Source organism: Cornus florida, unplaced genomic scaffold (assembly GCF_030987335.1).
Source record: "Cornus florida cultivar Cherokee Brave unplaced genomic scaffold, ASM3098733v1 CherokeeBrave_3.0.0_Hap2_Chr08, whole genome shotgun sequence".
Lineage (NCBI taxonomy): Eukaryota > Viridiplantae > Streptophyta > Magnoliopsida > Cornales > Cornaceae > Cornus > Cornus florida.
Genome location: NW_026775578.1, coordinates 78,014,727 through 78,026,991, shown reverse-complemented (window position 1 = coordinate 78,026,991; position 12,265 = coordinate 78,014,727). Strand labels below are relative to the sequence as shown.

The following is a 12,265-nucleotide window of genomic DNA, read 5'->3' as shown; positions in this document are numbered from 1 at the left end:
GCACAGTAGATTATACTCCTCTATCCTACCTGTCAAAAAGCCCTACACTTGATGAGGATCAAGTTTGGTTATCCCATTTTCATCTTGGTTGTCTACCTTTTTATTGTTGAAAAAAAACGTTTCCTACCTTGTTTGAAAATTTTAATGTTCGAAACTTTCATTGTGATGTTTGTGAGTATGCTAAACATCATCGTGTGTCATTTCCTTTGAGTAACTAGAAAAGTTATGTTCCTTTTAGTTTGATCCATACCAATGTTTGGAGGCCTACTAGAGTTCATGGTATTTATGGGGTAAGATGGTTTGTTTTTTTTGTTGATGACTGTACGAGGTTTACTTGGGTATACCTCATGAAACAGAAATCGGATGTTAGCACTATCTTTCCCATTTTTCACAAAATGGTAAAAACCAGTTCGATGCCAAAATCCAAACAGTGAGATCTAACAATGGAAAAGAATATTTCAATCAATAACTCACACCATATCTCCAAAAAGAAGGAATCATTTAGTATTCCTCATGTAATGATACTCCACAACAAAATGGGGTAGCCGAGCGCAAAAATAGACACTTACAAGAAATTACAAGGGCTCTGATTTTTCAAATGAATGTTCCAAAGATTTTTTGGGGAGAGGTTGTTTTAACCGCTACCTACCTCATCAATAGGCTACCCTCTTGAGTTCTCCACTACATTAGTCCCGTGAATCTCCTCTGTAATTATCTTCCGTACTTTGACGGTTTTAGCCGAATTCCTCCAAAAGTGTTTGGGTGTGTAGCCTTTGTTCATATTCATCCTCACCAAAGAACAAAACTTGATCCTAGAGTGTGTGTTTGTCGGCTATTCTCCTTTAAGTGCTATCATCCGGCTTCTCGGAGGTTTTTTGTAACTATGGATGTAACATTTAATGAGCAACCACCTTTCTTCACTAATACGTATCTTTAGGGGGAGCCTTTTGCAGAAGATAAGGTATTTTTTCCTAGCCTTCCTGTCCTAAATGACTTCACAAAAGCTGTCCAACCTGAGAAATCAGATTCTATATCTCAAACAGGTCCAGAAATTGAACCTGAATAGCCAGAACAGCCCAGCCTTGAACCACCTGTACAGCCACAAGAACAACCTGAACAGCCCGGCCTTGAACCTTACCCACAAAGGTGAGAGGGGGAGGATCATACAGTGCCACTCAAAGTCTACTCAAAGAGGATACAACCAGCTCCAGAATCTCTACATGTTCCAGTTATTTAACCGTAAAAAGGTACTGTTTCCAATTCTAATGTTCTTGATGACCTTGATCTACCCATTGCCCTTAGGAAAGGAAAAAGACAATGTACTCAGCATCCTTTGACCAACTTTGTTTCCTTAGACAATCTATCCTCTCCATATCAAGCCTTTGTATCAAAATTAAATTCTATAGAAACACCCAAAACTGTTCAAGAGGCACTTAGAGCTGAGAATTGGAGGAAAGCTATGATGGAAGAAATGAATGCACTAATGAAAAATAATACATTGGAGATTGTTGATCTTCCTGTGGGAAAAAAGGTGGGGTGCAAATGGGTGTTCACGATTAAAATGGAACACTAGAGAGTTATAAGGCAAGATTAGTAGCAAAGGTAGCAACGGGCTACACTCAGACTCATGGAATAGATTATCATGAGACTTTTGCACCTATTGCAAAGATGAATACTGTTTGCATTCAATTCTCTAATTGAGATAATACTTTCTTAATCTTTTCTGAATATAAATACAGAATTTTACGTCTAAAAATAGCCTAGGACAATAGTACATACAATCTCCTAATTATGACAGGAAAAAGTCAACTAAACTAATATGGAAAAAAAATCCTAGACAACCAATTTTACAAATATACATTTGTGCCAGCCTATACAGGCTGGAGATCTTCCAGAATTTTTCATACAAGCTGAAAAAATTTCCAACACTCCCCCCCTCAAGCTGGTGAATAAATATTCCTCATTCCCAAGTTGCTTATAATTTCTTGAAATGACTTGAGTCAAGAGTCCATTGGTCAAGATATCAGCCAACTAACATTCTCTGTAGGAATATAAGGAGTACAGATCAGTCCTTTGTCAAGCCTAAGAGGTGTTAATGACAATTCCGTTAATAGGCATATTCAACTGTCTTGGAAGCTTCCTGATGGTGTATGTTGGGAAATGGCTTTTTCAAAAATGGTGGTAGCATGAATAAAAACCCAAGGACATGCTCTTGCTTGGTTCAAATGGGTTTGATGAAAATACATATTATGTGATATATATAATGTGTAAGTGTAAGAAACTTACTATGGTGATATGAGAATATCACAAATTAATCCACAATGGTATAGTATAACCAATAGAAGATCCTTCCAAGCTTTCTTCTACACTTTAATGGTGGATTCCTTGCCTTCAAGAATCACCCATATCCACATCAAAGAAGTCCTGCAAGCCTTTGATGGTGGGATCAAAAATGAGAAATAAGAACACTAGATCTAGAATTGTAAAAGGATATAGATATAGGGGTGTTGTAAGTATAGGTTGTATCCTACACTTTCTCTCTAGAATTGTCATGTGGAATGCAATTCTTACGTATCTCATTTCTTATAGTCTCATTTATATAGATGTCTTGGAGTGGAATTAACAACTCCTACAATCTAACATGGGTGCTCATATCAATTCATCCAACCCACATGGGCCCCAATCACTTCCTACAATTCTTTTGTCTTTTTTTCATTTATTTGAAAATCATTACTTGGGTTATAGGTGAGGATCTTTTGAGCTCACTTTCTTCATGGGACTAATAATTGACCCGCTCAACCTCCTTTGACCCAATTCAATTAGCCCATTAATTAATTCTAACTCCACTAAATAGAATTAATTGCACTCCATTTAGAATAGTGATTTCCACGAAGTCAATTTGCATCATGACCGCTCCATACTTAATTAAGCTATCAAATAATATAAGTCATCAATCCGACCACTAAATTATTCCTTTATTTCGACTACTTGATTATTCCGTTTGAATCGAATCTACGAAGTGGAGCTAGAGTTGTGAGAGTCGTCGTAACAACTCACTCCATATCACCATCATCACAAATGACTCTTAAGCATAGAGAGGTATTGACTCTTGTATTAATTTGTAGCTACTAATTAATAGCTTGGGAACGTACTCTCAAGAGTTGCATCGGTGTTATTCTATTTTGACTTGATTGATTTGATCACGAGGAATCCGGAGGCCCCGGTGGTTTTGATAAAATGTTTTTGTATATATTTATTTATTAAATATATTATTTTATCAAATAAATCTTTTACGTGGTCAAACGAAATAATCAAGGAGTCCAAATAAAAGAATAATTTGGTGATCAAATTGACGACTTCTATTATCCGATACCTTAATTAAGCATAGAGGGATCATGCAAATTGACTTCATGGAAATCACTATTTATTCCATGTTGGCGTGCAATTAGTTCTATTTAGTGGAGTTAGAATTAATTAATAGGCTAATTGAATTGGGTCAAAGGAAGTTGACCCGATCAAAATTATTAGTCCATTGGAGCCATAAAGAAAGTGAGCCCCAAATATCATTACCCATAACCCAAGTAATGGCTTTCAAGCAAATGAGAAAAAGGCAAAAGAATTTTAGGAAATGATTGGGGCACCCATGTGGATTGGATGAATTGATATGAGCACCCGTGTTAGATTGTAGGAGTTCTTAATTCCACTTCAAGACATCTATATAAATGGAACTTGTAGAGATATTCACATAAAAAATGAGATAAATAAGAATTGCATTCCACATGACAATTCTAGAGAGAGAGAGTGTGTGATAAAACATATACTTACAAGACCACTATATCTATGTCCTTCTACAATTCTAAATCTAGAGTTCTTATTTCTCATTTTTTATCCCACCATCGAAGGCTTGAAGGACTTCATTGATGAGGACATATAGGTGATTCTTGAAGGCAATGATTCCACCATTAAGTGTAGAAGAAAACTTGGAAGGATCTTATTGTTTATACTATACCATTGTGGATTGATTTGTGATACTCTCGTATCATCATAGTAAGTTTCTTACACTAATACATGTATATATATATATATCATATAGCATGTATTTTCATCAAACCTATTTGAACCAAGTGGGTTTATTTTAATGCTTCCACCATTTTTGAAAAAGTCATTTCCCAATATCACCTCCATAGATAAGCATATAACCCTTAGTCCTTCTCAAATACTTGAGAATACCTTTGACTGCAATTCAATGATCCTGCCCAGATTAGACTGATACCTGCTGACCATCCCTGCTACAAAGCACATGTTCGATCTGGTACACAACACAACATACATGAGACTACCTAGTGCCTCAGCATAAGGTACCCGTCTCATCTCCTCTTCCAGGTGTCCAAGGACACTGCTCCTTAGAAAGATGTATACCATACCTGAAAGGCAAGAAGCCTTTCTTTGAATCATGCATACCGAACCTGGTCATAATCTTGTCGACATAGGATTCCTGAGATAAGCCTAACATTCTTCTTTTCCGATCACGCAAAAGCCTAATCCCGAGAATGTAGCTTGCTTCTCTAAGATCCTTCATCTCAAACTGATTAGATAGCCATATCTTGACAAATGATAATGCCCCAACATCATTCCCAACGAGTAGTATATCATCCACATAGAGAATGAGAGAGATTACACATTCTCCCCAGATCTTCTACACATAAGGTTCATCAACGTTTTGTTCAAAACCAAATGATTTGATTGCCTGATCAAAACGGCCATTCCAATACTCTAAAGCTTGCCTCGGCCAATAATTGGACCTTTGCAACTTACACACTAGATCCTCCTGGCCCTTCGCAATAAAATTGTCTAGTTGTTTCATATAGATGTCCCATTCCAGATGGCCATTCAAGAAGGCCGTCTTGACATCCATTTGCCGTATCTCGTAGTCATAATGAGCATTAATGGCTAAAAGAATCCGAATATATTTAAGCATGGCTACCAGCATGTGTCCTCATAGTCAATCCCTTCACGTTGAGTGAAGTCTTTGGCAACCAGCCTTGCTTTGAATGTTTCCACATTCCTATATATTCCTATTTTCCTCGTGTAGACCCACTTACAACCAATAGGTTTTACCCCATCAGGAAGTTCTACAAGTTCCCAGACTTTGTTATAATGCATAGATTCCAACTCTGATTTCATTGCAACCTGTCAATGATCTGCATCCACGTTTGTTATTGCCTCATTATAGCTTACCGGATCCAATACATGTATGTCCGGGTGAAACTCGTAAGCTTCTCCCAATAACATGTACCCGACGGGGTCTAATAACCCTCCCACTACGCCAAGGAACAACTGTGGATTCCGGTGTACTAGAAGATGAAGGTGCCTCAACAGAGATATCCTGTGAACCTTCATTCTCAATCTCTGTGATAGGCATGCTATCCCTCTAACACAATCCAGCTACTAGGCTTGTGATCCATAATATAATCCTCCTCAAGGAATATAGCGCGAGTGCATACTATTATCCTCCTATGCTTCAGATCATAAAATAGTCCACTTCCCAACCTGATCTTCCTACAAACAAACATTTATCTGATCTAGATCCCAACTTCCCAACCTGTCTCTTCCAAACCAGACTTTAACTCACAAACAAACACACAAAAATGATGATTTATATCTCACACAGAATCTACACTTGGACAGAGTTAGTCGTCAAAGTATAGACCAGTGTTCAAATATTACATCTAAAATGAAAACAGGAAAAAAGAATATTAGGTTTTTCTTATAACTTTTAACTTAATATTAGGATCCAAAGAAATAAATTCAACTGAGTTTGAAAATCCATCAATCCAAAAGCATTTCAAAACCATGCATTCTTACATCTTGTCATATGCCTTCCATTTCTTCTTTGTCTAAAAATTTTCCCCAACTTTTCCTCTTAAGTTCCTATGTAGCTGATTCCAGTACACACCACTGAGACTTCAGCTCAAGTGGTATCGTTTCCTACTCCCATGTGGGAGGTTGAGAATTAAATTACCTAATAGGGACAACAGAGTACTGTGTGTGTGTGTGTGTGTGTGTGTAAGTTGAGTGTGAGTTGCAAATGCTCCAAAGGAGTTAACAAATTGCAATAACAGTAGCTTAATGAAATCCAATTATTTCTATATTAAACAGTGCTCCTCCATGAAAACTCAATGTGCAAAAGATGAATGCAAAAGGTTTCATACTTACAACAGCTACAACGCCATCGTATGAACTGAGCTCCCTGTTTGTAATAGATGACATCACCTCAAAAGCATGCCCTGCCCTTTGTGTCACAGTCACCTGACAGAAAATTTAAAAACAATTTAAAGCATTACTCCTATAAACCCAAATTGAATATAGACTAAAATTTACCTTTATTCTTTACAAAATTGGACAAATGCAACCTTGATTGCTACCAGATTTATTAAAAAAAAAAACTCTACGTCAAAAGTTTAAAGCTTGTATGCCTGTACAAGACATTTCATCCCATATTCCATGAAATTTTAACCCCCCAAGTGACAAAAGTTCAACCCTGAAGCTTAATTTTGAGACTTTTGTCTTAGAATTCAGACAGTCAAATTGAGGGCAACATATTCCAGGGGCAGGAGATCCACGGACCAAGATGGAAATATCCAATTCTTGCACAATTGAGAAACAAAATTTCCACAAAGACACATGCAAATTCAAATATGCAAATGAACTCTGTGAATCAGTATTAAGTCGTGTGCCCAGATTCAAAAACAAAATCAATTGATATGCTAAAGTTTACCTTAGTTTTCACTTTCGCACAAGAAAATAAAGGAGCCACCGCCTCCCAAGTTCTACATCCATTTCCTTTCCCACTCAGTGGATGAACAAAAACCTAGGCAATCACAAATAAGGTCTGGAAAAAATTTTGCTGCTAGTTTATTTCCATTTACATCACCCAAAGATGAAACAAATCAGTCTGAAGACAAAACACCAGCATAATTAACCCAAAATAGAACATACCAGAAGACTCTTAGGTCGCCCTGTTTCCTTGTTCAGAGAAGCATTAATTTGATTCACCCACATTTGACATGTCTGCTTATCCTTGTGACCAAAAGTGTAAACAGATGGGGCCCAAAGAGAAGGCTGAGTCTTCGACTTCTGGACACAATGTACCATAAAACGATACATCTGTAGAAGTAAACAGAAATTTATCTAGAATATAATCAGCACATAACAAAAAGCGTGTAAAAATGCCAATATAAGAATAACTATAACCTCAGATGCATGATCCATGAGACATCCTCCCGCATTTTCAAGAATAGACTCATGAACCAATCCCCAATTGATGACCTCAACAGCATACACATCAGAAAACTTTATTGCAGTTGCACTCTTCGAAACAAGTTTTATACCCAGACAAGATGATCCATCCTGCTTCTACAAAGATTACACAGTACAAAAGTTAGGCCATCTGGTTAATCTCGGTAGGATTAAGAAAATGTATTAAACATAGTGAATAAAAATCTGTTGACAAATTAATTGCCCAACAATTTAGATGGACTAGAAAACAGAAATTAAATTGAAAAAAAAAAAATTCTACAGGGAAAAAAACCAAGAGAAAAAGACCTAAATAGTATAACAAAAGATGATTTTTAACATTCTAAGAGGCTGAAGCCAATCAACTTTTGATTGAACAACATGAAGAAAATATAGCATATCACAGAAAAAAATTTTGACGTACTCTAATTTTAAATGTGCGGAATTTCTATAGATGAAGTATTGAGATCTTCATCCACAAGATCAAATTAATCCCAAATGCACTATTTACCTCAACGGATGATTTTTCAGTACTGCGTGAAGCTACATAGCGCTTTAGTTCTGATAGTAATGATTGTAAACCAAAGTGTGTTTTCTGACAACCTCAACTAACACCACTTTGGTCATCCCCTCATCATTTGTAGCACCTTCTATCTAAACAGTTTCATAGAAAATTGACAAAAGGTAAGCTATCGTCAGCCTGATACAACCCTAATCTTTCCCGGGCTTGAGACTAGTTGCACAATGATATAGGACACCAACTGTATTACCGATACCAAATTAAAGATTTTTAAAAGCACCAGAGCATGGTTTCCTTTTTATTTCAATGAAACTGCATGTTTTAACTAGAGTATACTAATTCAGCTCAAAGAGACTGACAAACAAACTTAAGACCCAAGGATCTTCAATGTTAAACTTAAAAGTTCATAGACCCAATTGCTAAAAGATCAATCCATCTTCAATGTAGTCAAGGTTTGTCAGTCTCCACAACAATGAGAGATCTTCCCAATTCATAAATCTCAAAATGACCAAAAATTGTAATCAGAAAACACCAAAGGAAATATAAGAAATATATTTAAGCAATCAACCCAATATATAGTTAGAATCAAAACACTTGACAGAAGACCAGAATCAGAAGAATGACTCAAAATGACCAGAAAATAAAAAATAAAAATAAAAATTAGAAAACCATTCTTTTAGCAGATTTAAGTAAACCCATTTTCACAATCCACCTAAGAACCACAATCTCAATGTATAGTACATTTGACAACGGATACAAAAAATACATACATACATGCATATATATAGATATATATATGTGTACATATATTTATCCGTATCAATCAGTAGGATGAAAAATAAATGATGAGAAATTCAGGACATCCATATTTCCAATCCACTTAATAAGTACAAGTTCTTGCTTAATCAAGAAAATTAGGAAGGACACGCAGTTGATTTATAATCCAACTTAGATTATCGAGAACATTCAAACAATTTCCCCAGCAACCCATCTAAATTCGAAAACAAAAGACGAAAACTTTAGAAAACTAACTTCTAATCAGCAAAATAAATAAAACCCAATACAAAATCAGTAACATTGTCAAAACTTGCTTAACAATTTCAATTAACATTTGACATTGTCATGAATATATGATGAGAAACCGAGGATACTCATATGCCCGCCCACCTAGTAAGCACGAATTAACATTCCAGCAGATTAACAAAATAAATACAGTTACGCAATTATAATTCTAAAAAACTTACGTTGTTTGTGGATTCAATCAATTTCCACGATAACCCATCAGGATGAAGGGTGACAACAACTTCCCCAACATGATCCAAGAAAAAATTTGAACTCAGAGCTGACCCTTCACCATCAAATTGAATACTTGGGTGAGATTTATCACCTACAAAACAATCTCCGTCTCTCTCCATATATATCAGATGATCCGTCAGTATTTTAACTAAATCTCACCCGATTTATTGCAAATTCATGTCGGGTTTAGAGATTTAGCAATAATACCCATTTAGAGAAAACGAGTCAAACTCTTTGAATTTTGACCGTCTAATTGGCAAGTTAAAATTTAGCATGTACCAACAAAAATATAAGGGTCCGAGACTCCGAGTTAACAGGCACCAATACTTTGGCACAATGATTCCTTGCTTGCTAGAATGTTTTAATTAAGTGGTGACTTAATTACATTGAACTTACAACATTTTTTTAGACAGTGATACCCGTGTGAGCGTTTTCAAATTAAAAATGTTATGAAATGTTTAAATTGCCTCATCTTTAATGCTTTTAAATAAAATAAAGGGTTAATTACAATGACACCCTTTGAGGTTTGCTATAATGACAATTATATACAAGTTAATTACAATGACACCCCTTAAATTTTATAAGGTAAACAAAGACACCCCAATGGTCCTTACATATGGGTGAATTGGCATTATTGTCCTTTGATACATTCAATTACCAATTTATCCAATAATTTTTTTTTATTGACCAAAATACCCTAAGTAAATTAACCGTACCACACCCACTATGACCGGTTCACAGCCCTACCGCCCCTTTTGTAGAAAAGCTCAATTCTCACTGAAAGTAGAAAAGCTCAAATCTCACTGAAAGCTTGCTTCATTCAATTGGGTTCACTCTATACCATTCATCTTATCTCATCTCATCTCCTCCTCTGTTAACAAACCCATAATCCAAACAACCCCCAAACCCCAATCCAATTTTAGAATTTTTGCCACCTATGCCACCGGCGAGGGCAAAAAGATTGCGGTTGAGACACCCACAACCTTTGCTTTCAAAATTTTGATGGAAACATTCACAGTTGATGAGATCCGTCTAGATCAGAGAAGATTGGTTCGCTTTGAACTTCTACAAGTCTTTCTCTTGGGCTCCGGCGACGACCAAAGTAATGAGATTGGACTTCGGCGATGGTGGCTAGCAGCGGCGATGTGATTCCGGTGTCAGCTGAGGTTATGTGTGTATGTGTGTTGTAAATGTCACGGGGAGAGAAGAAGGTGAAGGCAGCGGCGTCAGGGATCTGTACCAGAGGTCGAAGTTGTCAACGGCTGTGGTGAAGGAAAAGTGGCAGCGGCTGTGGTTGAGAAGTGGTGGCGGTACAAGGAGGGACATGTTGGCGGCGATTATGGTTGAGGGGAGATGGCGGCGACGGTTCTGGTTGGGGAGATGGCGGCGGCGGATGTAGTTGGGGAGAGGCGGTGACGGCGGATCAAGATGGCGGCAACGGATGTGGATGGGGCGGTAGCAAAGGTGGAGGAAGGAGGTGGTGAGATTGTGGAAGTGGAGAGGCGATGGACGTTGCAGTGGAGAGAGAGGGTGGAAGTTGCGACGGTGCTGGACCGTAGGTGGGTGGAGACGGTGTTGTACCGTAGGTGGGCTGAGACGGTGGGTATATATATATATGAGGGTGATGATGTAATACTGTGTATGTATAAGGGCAAATTTGACTTTTCACGAATTCTGATATTTTACCATTAAAATGAATTAAACACTGATGGGCAAAGTAGTATTTTCAAACATTTTAAGGGCTTGTTTGGATCAAAATTTTCATAAGGGGTGTCATTGTCCAAAATGTAGCCAAGTTATATATGGCTGTCAATATGCCAAACCTCAGGGGGTGTCGTTATAATTAACCCTAAAATAAAAATAAAGAAATCAAAAGATCATGTTGCCCCTAAACCCAAAATACCATTTTTGTAATGCTTTTCTCACCTTATTATGTCTAACCCCAACACCACCATCAACGCCACCTCCCACCGCACCAGTGGCCTAGTCATAAAGAGAAGTGAGGACAACCAAAAGCCCAACCGAACTTTTAATTTTTTTTATTTTATATGGAAAGATTTTTATATTTGTATAATTGTCTCCTCTAAAATTTGACAGTGCACATATATATACACTATATATATATAACCAAAAGCTCATTCAAGGTTTTACACACACAAAAAATAAATAAATAAGAATATAATCGTGACACAATTGTAAATATATATAATATAGCTATCAATTTATCACTTTCCCACAAAATATAATATTTTTTTTTTACTTTTCTAAAATATTATATTCTTTTCCACTTTTCCTGAAAAAAAAAAAAAACATTTCATCAAGATATTATTTCACACTTTTGACTTTACCACAAACAAATAGATTGTTTCCATCACATTTTTAGTTTTTCAAAATTTTCTTTTCCGCGAGTCTTCAACATTTTATAAATTCACAATCCAAACAAAGTAAGCATAGCAACCATTTACCAGTAGACAAAGACTTAGTCATTCATACTGCAGTGCGGCAGACAGGTAATCTTGATATATTTTTTTATCATATAAATTTACAATTATTATTTGATATTGTAATTTTAATTAGAAAAATTATTAGTTATTACTATCAAAATTATTTTAGGGCTTGTTGTTTTTTTAAAATTTAGTTTGTGTAATTGTGTTACTAATTATTATTCTCTAAATAAGACTTAGAATTTTTTTTTATTTGCAGGAATTTTTTTTTTATTTGTAGCCCAAATCAATGAAATCACTGATTCACTTACTCTATCAAATTTTTCGATTGATTGGATTATCTAGTTATAACTTATAAGGTTAGTTATCTTCATATCTTGCGTTTTATTTTATTTTTTTGATTTTTAATTTGAATGAATTTTTACTATGAGTAGATTGACAGTCTGACATAGTAGTTATTAAGAATGTTTGTTACCATGAAATTTTTTGGAATGAAATTGGTTATTATGGAATTTTATTTTTATTTTTTTTATATATGTGATATATTAGAACACTTAGATTTAAATAATTGTGTTATTTTCTTTTTCATTTCTTATTCTTGATTCATTAAATATGATTTTTTTTTAGTATATTTAATTGAAAGAACTCAATTTTGAAACAGTAATGAATAATCTGAAAATTTATCACAAAGGAATACAAGACTTACCAT

The 12,265-nt window shown here is 35.7% G+C and overlaps 1 protein-coding gene across 4 annotated transcripts in view; it reads right to left on the bottom strand.

Moving 5' to 3' along the window:
• Nucleotides 1–9,415, bottom strand: part of LOC132268167 (ceramide kinase) — a 34,550-nt gene extending 25,135 nt beyond the window's left edge. For 3 of the 4 annotated variants that reach the window (XM_059768940.1, XM_059768941.1, XM_059768942.1), the window contains exons 1-5: nt 9,061–9,415; nt 7,255–7,416; nt 7,000–7,167; nt 6,779–6,871; nt 6,217–6,309 (exon numbers count right to left, since the gene is read on the bottom strand). In XM_059768940.1, the coding sequence (XP_059624923.1) occupies nt 6,217–6,309; nt 6,779–6,871; nt 7,000–7,167; nt 7,255–7,416; nt 9,061–9,231 (687 nt within the window). In that variant the 5' untranslated portion in view covers nt 9,232–9,415. The remainder of the gene's footprint in view (nt 1–6,216; nt 6,310–6,778; nt 6,872–6,999; nt 7,168–7,254; nt 7,417–9,060) is intronic. The other variant, XM_059768943.1, reaches the window with a different exon arrangement.
• Between the last annotated feature and the right edge of the window lie 2,850 nt (nt 9,416–12,265).